At 34.3% G+C, this 14,983-nt stretch overlaps 1 protein-coding gene across 50 annotated transcripts; it reads right to left on the bottom strand.

Moving 5' to 3' along the window:
* Nucleotides 1-300: 300 nt before the first annotated feature.
* LOC107801873 (O-fucosyltransferase 10-like) lies at nucleotides 301-14,978 on the bottom strand. 50 transcript variants are annotated; one of them, XM_075220007.1, is made up of 16 exons: nucleotides 14,801-14,978; nucleotides 12,546-12,848; nucleotides 12,370-12,416; nucleotides 12,189-12,251; nucleotides 7,572-7,600; nucleotides 6,758-6,787; nucleotides 6,623-6,657; nucleotides 5,387-5,556; nucleotides 4,793-4,914; nucleotides 4,602-4,717; nucleotides 4,395-4,504; nucleotides 4,124-4,291; nucleotides 2,964-3,052; nucleotides 1,042-1,181; nucleotides 650-731; nucleotides 301-543 (listed from the first exon to the last, which is right to left on the bottom strand). In XM_075220007.1, exons 2-8 carry the CDS (start codon nucleotides 12,616-12,618, stop codon nucleotides 5,552-5,554), a joined length of 282 nt encoding a protein of 93 aa, XP_075076108.1. In that variant the 5' UTR covers nucleotides 12,619-12,848; nucleotides 14,801-14,978; the 3' UTR covers nucleotides 301-543; nucleotides 650-731; nucleotides 1,042-1,181; nucleotides 2,964-3,052; nucleotides 4,124-4,291; nucleotides 4,395-4,504; nucleotides 4,602-4,717; nucleotides 4,793-4,914; nucleotides 5,387-5,551. The 50 variants fall into 50 exon arrangements, 40 of the variants coding, with proteins under 40 accessions (XP_075076108.1, XP_075076097.1, XP_075076080.1 ...); XM_075219996.1 differs by having other exon boundaries at nucleotides 4,793-5,004; nucleotides 5,387-5,551; XM_075219979.1 differs by adding an exon at nucleotides 1,293-1,340 and having other exon boundaries at nucleotides 650-1,144; nucleotides 2,917-3,049; nucleotides 4,793-5,004; nucleotides 5,387-5,551.
* Nucleotides 14,979-14,983: the final 5 nt, after the last annotated feature.

Genomic DNA, 14,983 nt, shown 5'->3' with positions numbered 1-14,983 from the left:
TTTTTCTAATCTCGATAATACTGATAACAAAGTATAAAAAAAGATACAAATATCCCAAATATATTAACATTAGTGCTAGGAATCTATCCATATCATCTACTAGAACCTACTGGCTACGGTCTATGCAATTGCAACCTATCACGTGCTGATCTCTCTCTCTCCGTCGAAATTCCGTCCAAAAACTGTACTCACTTATTACTACCGATATCTACTAGTGAGGGTACGCCGGGCTATGCCCGGGCCCAACGACTATTTAGAGCTATATAGGTACTTAAATCTATGCTGGGGCATAAAAAAACATGTTATGGAATATGTTTTTGTATACTTGAAGGTTTTGTTAGGATGCTTTATAAAGCAAAGTACTACAGGCTAAAGGGAGATTGTATTTAACAGTTATAACTACATACAAAAATGTGATTTTAACAGTATTTAGCAACATGCTCATTGTCTTCACCTATCCATCCAGCACTCTTTTTTCCTTCTTGAATTTCTCCTCCAACTTCATGAGCATACGCTTCTTGCAGTGCACCAAAAATGATTTCTCTGCAGAAGGAGAAAGAGAGAAAAAGCATGGTTAGGAGATCGAGCATATTGCTACCCCCTGATGAGATTACCATAACCCACTTAAAATACTTAAATTTTAATTTACTTTTGTTTCGTATTATCCAACTGTTGCAGGCACTGAAGTGGCCTCTAGTAGTTTGTCAGTCAGCTGAGCGTCTTCTACTCTGCTATGAAGATGAATTAAGCGTGTTAATGATTCACATAAGAGTGTATAATCTGCTCAAATAAACTCAATGATATCCAACACCCACAAAAACTACATGCAACTTAGAGAGCCGTGGATAAACTTGTGAGATGTATCTGTAAGATTATCTTAGAAACACAAAAATAATATATTAATGCTCTTTTGAACTCACATCCTCATTTATATATACGACTACCATATGGTAGACTATGACTGCATTAATAGCAGGAAATATAAGTCATTTTTCGAGGCCAATAAACCAAAAGAGGGAGTTAGCCATATATAATATAGACCATCCATTTCTTGTCTTTGAACTCTGCGTAAGAGCTCCACTTGTAGGATTCCACCAATGGAAAGAACAGGTTTTGCCAGCCTAAACTTCTGCAAGCTGTTCTCCTGTACCCATGAGAAGCTAGCTTAGCTGTTCCAAAGTCTGAGACACATAAAAGAAGAAATCTTAACTAAAACTGAGCTACAGTTTGAAGTAGATTTTAAATTGCTTGCTTTTGTCAACAAAAGAGAAGATTAGTTCATGAATGAGCACCTAACAGCTGTGTTAAAATGAGTGATATACTTCCACCAAGTACATGTTCTGACATAAGTAAGACCAAGAATAGGCTTAGTTAGTGGAAACCATTATTATTACTTGGGAAGTAGACGTTGTTACTTATTATCCAAGAAAAGATGTCAGTGTAAAGTATCCATTTGATTGCTTCACGGATGAGAACTATCCAGAACAAAAGAAACTGAAATATTGTTTGGATAGCAAGATGTAACAACCAATTAATGTGTAGTAGGTACATAGAAGAAGAAAAAAACTGATGAGACAATCTCAAGAACAAAAAAGTAACGCTTAAATACACAAAAAGAACATAGACTTAAAGGATAGAAATACAAAAGAGAGCAAACTGATTTAATATACAACTCTCTTTGTTAATTCATTAGTCTACAAGCATATTCTGAGAACAAAGAGGATAACAAGACAAATAACGAATATAATTGAGAGGAGAAACAAAGTCAAGTGAAAAGTAAAAGCAAAGCAGCAGAAACCAATTAATTCTTAAGTTTACTTGTTCATTTTCATATGATTTTATCAATGCGGTTTGACTTAAGATACTAACAATATTTGTAATTGAAAGTATGTACTAATATTTAGGGGAAAAGAAAGTTGAGAAGTAGATACGATGTTCTGTATGAACATAAAGGGGTCGCAGTTCACTACATCGACCACTTCAGACCATCCATATACCGGCTTCTTGTTTACTCTTTTCCTTCATTCTCACAATTATAGTAACAAAGGTCTCAACAGGTGCATTGCACTTTTGCTCCGTTTTCCTTTATTGTGTTTCCTTTATTGTATACTTTTAAATTGTCACAACTATAACATCATGTCTTCTGAAATTCCTTTCTTTAAATTTTTTTCAGGAACAAGTTGAAGAAAAAATAAGAAGATTCAAGAGAGGGCAAAACTTTGGATGATTTAAGGAAAGTGAGACTTATCAAGGATTTGTACCAATTAAACTTGTGGGCAAACTTGAAGAAGCAAAACAAATTACAGAGAGATGAAAATAGAATGCCATCAAAATTACCCAAAATCAAAATTACCAGATTATTCTTCACCCAAGCGAACCAAGAAATTAAATCTGAAGACAGTAATAAAAATCAAGTAGTAAATTTGATTCATTGTAAAATTTTGCCCTTATTCTCGAGGAAATACACAGAAGTTGAAGTGAAGGAAAAGAAAATCCAGCAAAACATAACTAACCTGATAAAAGTTTCAGAGCCGCAAGAGGAAAGACCAGAAGAGACAAAGATAACTTGAAGAGGAACTGAGAAAGGTATGAAAATCCGAAGAAACAGCAGTATGAACCGAAATCGAAGGTAACACGTGTGTAGAAAGCTAAAATATTTGAAATTCCCAAACTACCCCTACGACCCCAAGCTCCTCTCGCTAGCTGTTTCTATAATAGTACTAGTGAGGGTATGCCCGGGCTATGCCCGGGCCGAACGACTATTTAGTATTTTTGTTAATAAAGCTATATAGGTACTTAAATCTATCATGGACCATCGAAAAGAAACATGTTATGGAAAAGGTTTTTGTATACCTAAAGGTTTTGTAAGTACTATAGGCTAAAGAGAGATTGTATTTAACTGTCATAACTACATACATAAATGTGATTCTAACAGTATTTAGCAACATGCGCACTGTCTTCACCTATCCATCCAGCTTTTCATGTTGGTACTGTTGCACGCACTAAAATGGCCTCTAGTAATTTGTCAGTCAGCTGAGCGTCTTCTACTCTGCTATGAAGATGAATTAAGCGTGTTAATGATTCACATAAGAGTGTACAATCTGCTCAAATAAACTCAGGGATATCTAACACCCACAAAAACTATGTGCAATAATTATTAACAATTAAGAGAGCTGTGAATAAACTTGTGAGATGCATTCATCTGTAAGATTATCTTAGAAACAAAAAAATCATATATTAATGCCCTTTTGAACTCACATCCTCATTTATATATACGACTACCATATGGTAGATTATGACTGCAATAATAGCAGGAAATAGAAGTCATTTTTTGAGGCCAATAAACCAAAAAAAGGGAGTTAATCATATATAATATAGACCATCCATTTCCACTTCGAATAGGTTTTGACAGCCTAAACTTCTACAAGCTGTTCTCCTAGACATAAAGCTTCTACAAGTTATACCAATAATATATTCACCTCTTTCGATTACCAGAGTAGTTAGAAAAATACCAAAAAAAAGGAGAGAAAGATACATTTACTCCCTGTATCTATCCTAACCCCAGCCTTTATTCATCAAGAAAGATCATTGCGAAGAAACACATAGTGTTTGAGGCAGAGAAACTAAATATGATTCACAATTTGTTGACTCCTCGGAAGGTCAACATTGGCATGTGTCCCATCAAACCTCATAGAGACCTAGGCCTCCTAAAAGATACATTCAGCAAAAGAGTGCACTAAGATGAAATGTCAGCCTCTAACATTTCGCTGTTTCTAAAATGCAATTTTGACTTGTAGCAATTTGTAGTAGACGCTCCAAGTATAACAAATAATTTCTTCCAGATCTACTCTGGAAGCTTGTCAATTATACAATGTATTTCTAATTGAGAATTGGCTGGTGTTCAAAGCTGAAATACAGCAAGTTGGTGTAATATTTTCGCTTTTACCACTAAAGACGTAAGAGCTGCATTCAGCCTATAAAATTTAGCTTTTCCCCTGAGGAGAAATAAAACAGTTAGATCAGGATGTCACTTAGGTAGTGTAATACTGATACATCCATTTTCTTTCTCCTGATAGGAAGCCCAATTTTATTTGAAGGGAAACAGATAAAAATAAATTCTAACCTCTACAGGGGTCATAGGACATTTTCCATTTATGCGGTTGACAGCAGGTGCAATAACACGATATTTTTGTTTGAACTTCTTCCTCCATCCCTTCTCACGTACCACATCCATTTGTGACTTTTCAACCACTCCTCCATCATAAATACAACATGAAAAGGCTATCATGTCCTTCACATGTAAGTTGGAGTTTGCATCATTAGATTGTAGATCAACAGTGTCAATGGACTTCCAGAAAATCCTTTGCAAGCAGAACTAAGAAGAGAGATTGTACCTCCTCAAAGCGAAGGTGGATAGAAATTCCAACAGAGTTAGAGCTCCTCTCAATCATGCGCTTGACTAACTTCTTTGCAAGTGTCGATATGGCCAAGGAGAACCTCAAAGCTTCATAATTGGAAAAGCATCTCAGGAACTGAAGATGATATGGAAGATGCATTGATAATCTATTAGCAAATGGGGAAATATGAACAACCCTGCATACCTCTGGATTTGAAGTCACTGCTTATATACCCGGTATTGGGACCAACCCGGTCACTTAGTTCTAATGTATTCAGAATGTTTTCTTCAGGATAGTTGTCAGAGGATAGTCGCCAGTGCCTGATGCAAGGGTTGCATCTGTTAAGCAATCTTTTCTCATACAGTTAGAAAGTCCTTTTGCCATAAATGACAAACCTGGGCAAAGATAAACTCGTGATAGACTTGACCTGCTCGCAAAGGAACCCCTCTTCAATATTTCATGTGTGCAAAAAGTTTGTCAAATAGTTTTGGGAAGATAAACTCGTGATAGACTTGACCTGCTCGCAAAGGAACCCCTCTTCAATATTTCATGTGTGCAAAAAGTTTGTCAAATAGTTTTGGGAAGATAAACTTGTGATAGACTTGACCTGTTCGCAAAGGAAAAAGATATACTTATTAGGCCTATATGGTAATAACTTAAAACAAAATAGATCTCTGAGTAGTAAAGATGGAATCACTTGGCCGGATTAAATAAACAAATTTTGAATAATGACATTTCAAGTACGTTATCATGCATGTATTTAGCACATAATGGAATTAGATGACAGTTACTTGTATTCAATTGTGGACCTTGTAATGAAACAACTATATTTTAGTGTTGGATTCTATCAGAGATGGAGGCATATCCTTTACACATCAGTAGAAGAAAAAGCTAGTGAAATAAAGTAAATAAAAAGTGTAAGCATATGTGCCAATTTTCAATGAGCATATCACATTGTAAATCTCTCTAGATAGCGGAAAAACACTTACCTTGTCTTTGCTCTGATCGTTTCTTGTCAGGCTGTGTCTTCTTGAAGAGTTATTTGTTTTCTCTTGGTTTCTTCTCGAGCTGTATCATTTCTTATTCTCCTTTCTTGGTTTGAAATCTGTGTTCGTGATCCCTTCGTACAACTGTTATGTCATCACTAAGTGTTTCTACACTACAGTAATAATATTGGAGTCAGAAGTATATTTGTCAGTAGTATATTCTCAGTTAAATTAAACTGTAAGAACATTTAGTGGTGATTAAACTTCGAAACCTGGGTACTCCAAACATCTATAGAGTGAACAAGAAACATTAAAAGAAATTTTTTGCAATATTTCATTATAAAAGAGCCATCAACTTACTTATTCCCTTAATGATCATATTAATAATACAACTTTATTTGCTCATCTACATAAAAATGATTAATTTAACAAAAAAATATTATTTTTGGGGTTAAATTTTTTTTTAAAGATGAATATACTACTTATTTTCCTTTGTAAAATAGTAAATGTAGTACTCTATAGGGAGAATAATATATATAAATCTATTTTTTACTATATCATTAATGTTACCTTGTTTGTTCGGGTGTTTTTGTTTTATCAAATACCTACCATATTCATGTCTGTATTCCCTCATCTAATATGCACATGCAAGTAGTCACAAACTTCTGGATAGGCAAAATTAATTGATGTAAAGTTCTTTCCTTTTCGGGTGGAATATAGGTTTACATTTTGCCCCAACAACTACAGCTGAAATCTTTCGACTTAACAGAATGTGGTATTTTTGAGTAGCCAACAACACATTTTTTAGCTTTGGCCTTTTCTTTTACACAAATAAAATAAATGAAGTAAAAGTACCAAAATTTTATGTAATTTCTGTCCAAAATTCTAAAAGCAGTTGAGTTAGCAAACAGTAGGAGAATAGAGCTTAATCGTTATACCAGGCAAAATAAAAAACACAAAGTCCAACAAATTAAAGGAGGAAAATATGAATATCCATTCAATCATGTAAAATGAAAATTCTTTCAAAAGTTGGCTTATCATATTCATTTCACATTCTAATAGTAACATATCATCTTCTTATTTTCTCACATTTGCAACAAAAAAAAATGATCGATAACTCAATATTGCTTGATGACCTATTCAAAGATAACATCAATAGCATTTATCAAACAATGTAATAGCTCATTTGCTAAAAAAATATAGGTTAATTTTATACTACCTGCAAATGCAATTTCATACCTTTTCCACGTGACAGAAAAGCTCCAATGATTAGACTTTAGGATAATAAGAAAGTGTGTCAAGTCAGTTATAATAAATCTTAAAATATTTTAATCAAAGAACGGCAAAATTTGTTGAAATGTCGGAGAAGCAAACCTGGAAAGTTTTTCTTGACTGGCACACCAACTGCAAGGAAAAATCATGGAGAAGTTTAGTGCTAATTTTTCATAGATCCACCAGAGAGGAGACTTAAAGAGTCAAAACAGATGTTGGCGAAATTGAGAAGTAGCAAGTAGCGAAAGAAATGAAACATACAGATTTGTAGACATATCAGGCTTGCGTTTGCTTTCGGAATGCATTTGTTTTGCTCTCTTTTTCTTTTTGGCTTTTCCAAATATTAGATTTATCATCATGTACATATTATATTTCTCTAAAGAGAAAGCAAAAAATTTTAGAACACCACCTAAAAACATCATGCTACAGTAATGTAATATGCTTTACCTATATGCAACATTCCAATAAAAATATATTAGCCCTCCATCTTGCACCAGGAACAATCGTAGAATGATTAATTAATTGTCACCAGTTATAATTTTCAATGACCGCAGAATGTCCTAGCAAGGTTAGTAATTCATCGTACAACCATTCATCAGTCTTGTTTAACACTGTTTTATTTTAGGTAAACACTAAAGAATGAATAAGGTTATATAACTGGAAGAACAAAGTAAAAGAAAAACAGAAGCCACTCCAAATGTAGATGTAAAACACCATGAAAGTAAGATATTAGATATGTTGGTATTTCCATTAAAATCTTCTATAGATATATGATGCAATTTTGTAATTGCAACTTTGAAACTTCAAAGTTTTTATAGATAATTCAATTTGTAGTAATTAACCGCAAAGCTTACTTAGAAGCGGTACCAATGGAGAACGTAAAAGTCAAAAAAGCTAGGAAGCATGGAAAACAAACCTAAATGGGGATCTCAGGCAACAACAATCCTAGAAGAAAAAGGAGAGAATTAGCGAAGCAGATAGAGAAATAAAAAATTACATAAATGAATAATTCAATAACTCTTCACCAAAAAAGCAATCATATTCTATTAGATAGAGATCAAGATGAAAACAAATGGAAGATGAAAATACTTGTTGGTTAACATTTAGAGATGTAAACGAAGTATAATCCACTGAGGAATTATCCAGTCCAGAACAAAAGACTTAGAGAATCATCTTGTAGTAAGAAACATCACATGATTGCCTTCGTAAACTATGTTACAGGTAGAATGATCATCATCGCTAGTCGGGGTGGGAGGTCGAATCAACAATTTCACACAGTTCGAACTCTTTGCTCTAGATAAGGCAACATAAAGTTGGCCGTGGGAAAATACAGGTTCACACAAATAAATTCCCACAAAATACAATGTTTGACCCTGCGCTTTATTTATAGTCATAGCAAAGCACAATCTTACTGGAAATTGTGTTCTCTTGAATTGAACAGGTAATTTTTCATTATTTGATGATAATAATGGTATTCTTGGAATAAATACATGCGTATTCTTGAAATCACCTGCTGCAATCTTAGCACTTAGAACATGCGTTTTAAATTCACAACAGTTTAATCGCGTGCCATTACATAAACCTTCATATGGATTTAAGTTTCGTAATAACATAATTGGACAATTCTTTTTCAAAGATAATATATACGGAGGCAAACTTGTAGGGTTTAAAGTATGCAATAGATCTTCAAATTGTGATTGATTGTCAGATTCAATGGTCTCATCAATACCAACAAATGTTCTTGCTTTTCCTGAAAATTGAGTAATAAGCATATCGTTGATTTCATCGACAAAATTATTTTTTGTTGTCAAATTACACGGGAGTCTGTACAAGAAGCGTCATAACCAGATGAATTCAAATATGGATATGTTATTGTGAATAGTTTATCTAAAGATTCTCTTTCACTTGTGAAAGGCACAATTAAAGAATTTGGTACTTCAATGTTGTTTGTTGCGTTAAGACGTTCTTGTCCATTCCCAATTCTTAGAAAATAATCACAAAATGCCGGATCTGTTTTTGCTCTCATATTCTCACATAATTGTATTTTTTCTAGCTTGGCCCAAATGCTGCAATATAACAAACTTTGATTAATAAAATCTTCCTTTTTTCCATTTCTCACAACGGGAAGAATTTGTCTAAAATCACCCCCAAAAACAACTACTTTCCCACCGAATAAAATGTGTATCCATAGGATCTTTTAGTAGCAAATCAAAAACTTCTAGCATTCTTTTATTTGCCATAGATGCCTCATCCCATACAATCACTTTTGCATCGCGAATTAAACTCGCGAGTGCGCTTTGTTTACTAATATTGCAGCTGACATTCTCGTTAATATCAATAGGAATTTTAAAGCGTGAATGTGCAGTACGCCCACCAGGGAGAATAGAAGTAGCAACACCAGAAGTCGCAGTTGCCAAAGCGATATATCCCATAGACCATACAGTTGCTAGTAAAGCACGGTATAAGAAAATTTTCCCAGTTCCTCCTGGACCGTCAATGAAAAATGCGCCTGCTTTGTTAGAAAATACTCTATTGATAATTACATCATATGCTGTCAGTTGATTTTTATTTAGTCTCTCATGCAATTGTACCTCGTCTTCACTTACAGTAATAGTTCTTTCAAAGTGAATCTCTTTTGCTTCTTTCGCTGCTGCGGAAGTCCTAATAGTTTGTGGAATGAGTTGATATTCATTTACATTGTGACCCATAGAATGCAAAATATCATTGATATGGTTCAGAACTTGATATCGGATTTCTTTAGTTTCAATAGTCTATAACACTTTATAATCTTCAGACATAGACTCTTCAAACTGCTCCCATAGTTCTCTTGGATTGGTAGGGTTGCAGTGTACCAATAATGTAGCAAACAAACGCCTTAAACTATATGGCATTTGATAACTTGTTGCTTCAGACATGCATTCCGTTAAACTGTTATCACACTGTAATAATCCTCTTTTTTCCACAGATTCTCTAAATGAACTACAAGGTTCTCCATTTACCATATGAAGATTCTCGTACGATGTCGGCCCACGCACATGCATCAATAATAATCTAAGATAATATCGTTTTCCTTCTGTTGGATGACATGTTACAACGCGACCAACAGTACAACGACGCTGTCGAAGTGCCCAAATTTTGTCGCTGGAGGACCACACAAAGTATTTAGGAAATTCTCTGTACAATAAGTTCAGCTTCATGGCATTCTCATTCGTTTTGTTCATATAGAAGAACTCGATCAACATAGTTTTTTTAATCATGGGATTGTTTACAATCGTATTTATATCCATATTTTTTCTTGAAAGAAACAAGTTGTCCATCAAGATGCAGCTGAAGACGATAAACATTCGGAGACATTTCGTTAATAGGAAAACGAAAGAGACGCCATACAGCTTCCGGAGGTGATACCCATCTAGCAGACCGATATTCATTTACCTCATCTATTTCTATATTCGCATCATTATTCTGTACAGAAAATGCAATTTTGTCATGTCCTTTACAGATGTACTTATAAAGGTACTTCACAACTTTTATATCAGAGCAAACTTCAACATTTATGTGACAATTGAATTTACCGAATAAATATGGGTTGTATGAGACGACCCAAGAGTTATCTAAGTCATGACCTCTTACTTTCACAACTTCACCTGTGTTTCGTCTTCTATAAATTGGATAAGAATCATTTCCTTTTGATGTTTGATCAGCAAACATTTTTGGATATTTGAACTTGCAAGAACCTATTTTTTTCCTCATACAGAAATTTGTTGGGTCTAAACTACCACAGGGACCGTGCATCATATGCTTAAGAACAAGCTTACGCAAATCTGAGTCTGCATTAGCATCTGGTAATTCTGCTCTAATTATTTCATCGTATGCTTCAGTTGTCAACAATTTATAGTCATTCTGTAATATAATAAGAAAATGAGCATGAGGTAAACCTCGTTTTTGAAACTCAACGGTGCACATAAAAGCAACAACTTTTCCAAAGATATTTCGTTTTAGAATATCCGTCTTCAGCTCTTCTATCTTGGCCCTAAATACGCGACTAATCAAATCAGGTCTATTTTGTGCCTCATCGCTAAGTGCTAAATGTTCCTCAATTTCTGGCCAAGTTGGGTTACATGTCATCGTTACAAATAAATCAGGCTTTCCAAAATACTGCACTAATGCAATAGCGTCCATATAACGTTGACGCATATCTCTAGGCCCTCCTATAAATGAATTTGGCAGAAATGTTTGTTTTCCAACATTAGAAGCATCTCGTTCACCAAGTCTTAAAATATCAAGAAGTCCATTTAACATATCCATTCTGAACAAATCTTGATTGAAGAAAACAAAATCCAATCTTTGAGTCTCCAATTTTATATATTCATCAACCGAATACTGTTGAAGTAATCTACCTGTATGTAGAAGTTCATCTTCATCATCGTTTCTCATCTAGAGCTTGTAACTGTAGTATTCACGAACTGAAACTGTATCTCTCTTTCGTTTCCCTTTTTGCATAACTTGATCTTCCATATCAAGATATCCGTCAACGGAGGTGAAATTTTTTATATTTGGTAGTTGTTCCAAATCAGACAAAGCATAATTTTTAGGCATATTTTCTTCCCCATGAAACTTTCTAATGCCACAATGCCACCCACTTTGGCCATATGGAAATAGTAAAGGATACTATAAAGGATCATAACAGCTAAAATAGTAGTTCACTCTTTGCGTTCTATTGCTATGAGTATAAATTTGAATGTGCGGTACATGAATAGCACCAACATCATTCTCATGAAACCATATTGTTGCAACCTCAGTAGTACTGGGCAAGTTAAATATTCGTTGATCCAAACCAGAGTTACATTTAAGTGCGATGTGATAGTTCTGTAAGTTCGAAATCTCAGATAAAGCTCGTAAAAATATAGAATATGGATTATCTTTCAGTGTGTCTATCAATTCCCTCACTATCAATTCATCTATTTTATCAGAGCAACCCATTCTATTTGCAATCTCATTGTCATTATCATAAAAATACAACTGCAAATTTTTTGGCCTTCTCTGTGCAGGATATAAATCATCTATAAAGTGATACATTTGACCTTGAACTCTGAATGTGTATATACCACGGTTTCTTTTGGCTAGATCTTTATCGTAACTGACACCAAGCGAGCTAAAAGCAAACATATTATTATACGTTCTAATATACGTCTGGAAGTGCTTGGATTTTGCAGAAGATCCTAGATATAAATTTCTCAGTGCAGGTGGCATTTTATGATAAGTCAACTTAACTGTACCGTTAGCACAACAAAACGAAGGCGGTTCATACTGAAATTTTTTTGCCGAGCAGAATTCACAATTTGGCACTTTTTTAAGTGGAACATAGTCAGAGCATAATCGGATATTATTAGCATATTTCTCTTTTTTTCATAACCAACATTAGTCAATTTTTTCATATTCTTTACATGACCTGCATACTCCAAATAGACTTAAGGAGTGGAAAATATTATGAAACACCAAAAAAGTAGAAATGATATGTTATGTTCATACTAACCGTCAACCAAAATCGGCTCAAAGGATATAGCACTTGACTCATTTGAAGTGCCTGATGTAGAACCTGATGCAATACGATTATGGATTAAACACGTGAGCACAACAGATGTAGAATTGTCAGTGATCAAGGTTACATGATTTCCTTTTTCAAAGACATGAAAAGGGCACAACACATTTTTCACCTTGTGAAGCACAGCGGGTGGCGTACAAACTTCACATTCATTGGTTGCTGCAAGAATTTTTTTTTAACAAACATGAGAACCAAATGGGCATAACTGTTTCACATGCGCACTCATATGTGTGTGTATATACATATATATATGTGGGAAAAGACATATAGTGAATTTAATGTTCTAACCTGTTTTTGGCAGAGAACAAGAGGCTCCAGCAGCAAAATTACTTGACAGATGCTGGTTCAACAAGATTGACATAAGTTTTACTTGCGAGAAGACGATTAGTTGTTGTCTCTCTTTTTTTTAGACGTCGTTGCAGCAGAAGCGCATTCTTTTCAGCCATGGTCATATTGCTGTATACTTCACGTCGTTGGCATTCTTGTCATAAGCTTTTGCCGTTATGCAAGGACGTTTTTTTGTTTGATGAGGATCCATTGTTAAGAGAACTTGAGTTTTACAAATGTCACTATTCTAATCACAGTACAAACCTACATCAGAAAAATAAAGATCAAAAGGTGTAGTAACTTGCCATATATCAATTTTAAGTCTTAGGCTTTCTCGTTAGGCAACTCGATTATGTTAATGATAAGACGAACAAACATAGAGATTAAATTAAACCCTGTTAATATGAAGGACAAATATTTATAACCTATCACCATACATTGAATTTTCGCTCACTGTATATGTTGCCTATGTTATCCCATTCAACAACGTTTATCAACTTATCAGATTGCACACTAAATATAACTGATTGTACAATATGATGTCAATCAGTAGGCATCTCACTCACCGTGACACCTAATTAACTAATTTACTACTAAATATAACTGATTGTACAATATGATATCAATTTGTAGGCATCTCACTCACCGTGACATCTAAGGCATGAAAAATATGAAATTAGATTTCCAATGCAAGACTAAACATTTTTTAGGATAGTCGATAATCAGATATACATTGTTAGTGTTCAGATCTACATCACAAAATTATAGAGTTATAGAATTGAAGGTGTTCACCACTTCGGCTAGGCTTTGCCGTGCTTACGTGGACGAATGATTGGATAGCAAGATATAACAACCAATTAATGTGTAGTAGTACATAGAAGAACAAAAAACTGATGAGACAATCTCAAGAACAAAAAAGTAAGGAGCTTTGCGTCGTCGTGCTAGCTTGTCATGCTTCCCGATCGTAACGGTATTATGGAGAATTCCCATGTTTTTTTGCTATATTCAGCGTATTGGCCAGAAGGGCCAGCTATAATCATCCGGTGTAATTAGCTTTCTATGATGTACACGTGCCTTTTATCATGATTTCATGACCAACAGGCCAAGTACAACTTCAAATTCTTTAGCTTACGTGTTGATTCAAAAATCCTAATGATACTTTTCATAAAAATTATGTTTGTTTAAAATCTTTTAATCATCAAGGTGGAATAAAGGAAGCTAAAATCAAAGGTCAATACTGCAGTAGAAAGTGTTTATCTGCAGGTGCCTAAAATAGCAACGCAATAAGCATGTGACACTGTTTATCTTGTTCATGTGGATACAATTCTAAACTCATCCCTTTTATTGTTCTAATAGCAGTAAGACAAACAGGGGGAGAAGAATTTAGCATTGATTTTAAGACCACATTCATCACATCATAAAGATTATCCCTCATGGTCTGGGAGGAATAAATGAATTCCAACGATACTTTAAGCTAAAATAGAGTCACAACTTCCAGTTCAACGATATAAAGCATGAAAACCTTCTGTAATTTCCATTAAAGTAGCCGGAATCATTCGGAGCAGAAAATAAGTAAAGTATTTCATTCCCCTAACCAAGTATCCTATTAAATATACATACATACATACATACACAGACACATATTTATATATGTATTGTATATGTATATATGCTTAGCAGTCTACTTGTAGAAGTTATCAATACCAAATCTTCCAAGTTTATTGTTAAAGGGAAAAGCTTATGGTATATCACCTACAGTCACACATGTTCACATTAAAAAAAATCAAAAGCATGGCAATAACAATACATATAAAAGCAGAATATATACTACTGAAGAAGTCAAACAACATATGCATAACAAATTCGTCACAACATATCCAATTTTCCATAGGGAACTATGCTAAAACCTATCAAAGAAATCGACACAAGAGCAAACTTGAAAAAGCAGAACAAACTATAAAAAGATCAAAATAGAATTCCCATTTAACCAAATACTAGACACAAGAACCTCAAAAATCTATTACTGCTCGGCACATCGTTTACCCAAAATAAAATCAAAATTACCCAAAATAAAAATCATCAAACTATTCTTCATAGAAAGTGTGATTCATTGAAGATTTTTTGTCAAACACATATAAGACCCTTATTATCAGAGAAATACACAAAAGTTGAGTAAAAAGAATCGAAATTCAAATTCCAGGTAAAACATAACTAACCTGATAACTATGTCCACGAAACGCACAAATTGAGCCGTAAGAGAAAAGATCGAAAGAGAGATTTGAGGGAAATAGGAGATGAGTTGATAAAGTAATCAAAATGAAGAGAAACAGTGGAAGTGTGGATCTTCTTCGGAATTCTGTGGCTTTGGGCTTTTGCATAGCGGCAGCTGTACCTCTGCT

Source organism: Nicotiana tabacum, chromosome 8 (genome assembly GCF_000715075.1).
Source record: "Nicotiana tabacum cultivar K326 chromosome 8, ASM71507v2, whole genome shotgun sequence".
NCBI classification, from domain to species: Eukaryota; Viridiplantae; Streptophyta; class Magnoliopsida; order Solanales; family Solanaceae; genus Nicotiana; species Nicotiana tabacum.
The sequence above is the reverse complement of the archived record's forward strand: the minus strand, read 5'-3'. Positions and strand labels throughout refer to the sequence as shown.

Excerpts from the sequence above, each read along its gene's own strand:
- LOC107801873 (XM_075219977.1), bottom strand. The coding sequence starts at position 12,618 with ATGTCAATCTTGTTGAACCAGCATCTGTCAAGTAATTTTGCTGCTGGA. Across the intron at positions 12,252-12,369 it reads CACCCGCTGTGCTTCACAAG|GTTCTACATCAGGCACTTCA; the intron begins GTGAAAAATGTG and ends GTATTGCATCAG. Across the intron at positions 7,601-12,188 it reads TGAGCCGATTTTGGTTGACG|GATTGTTGTTGCCTGAGATC; the intron begins GTTAGTATGAAC and ends TTTTTCTTCTAG.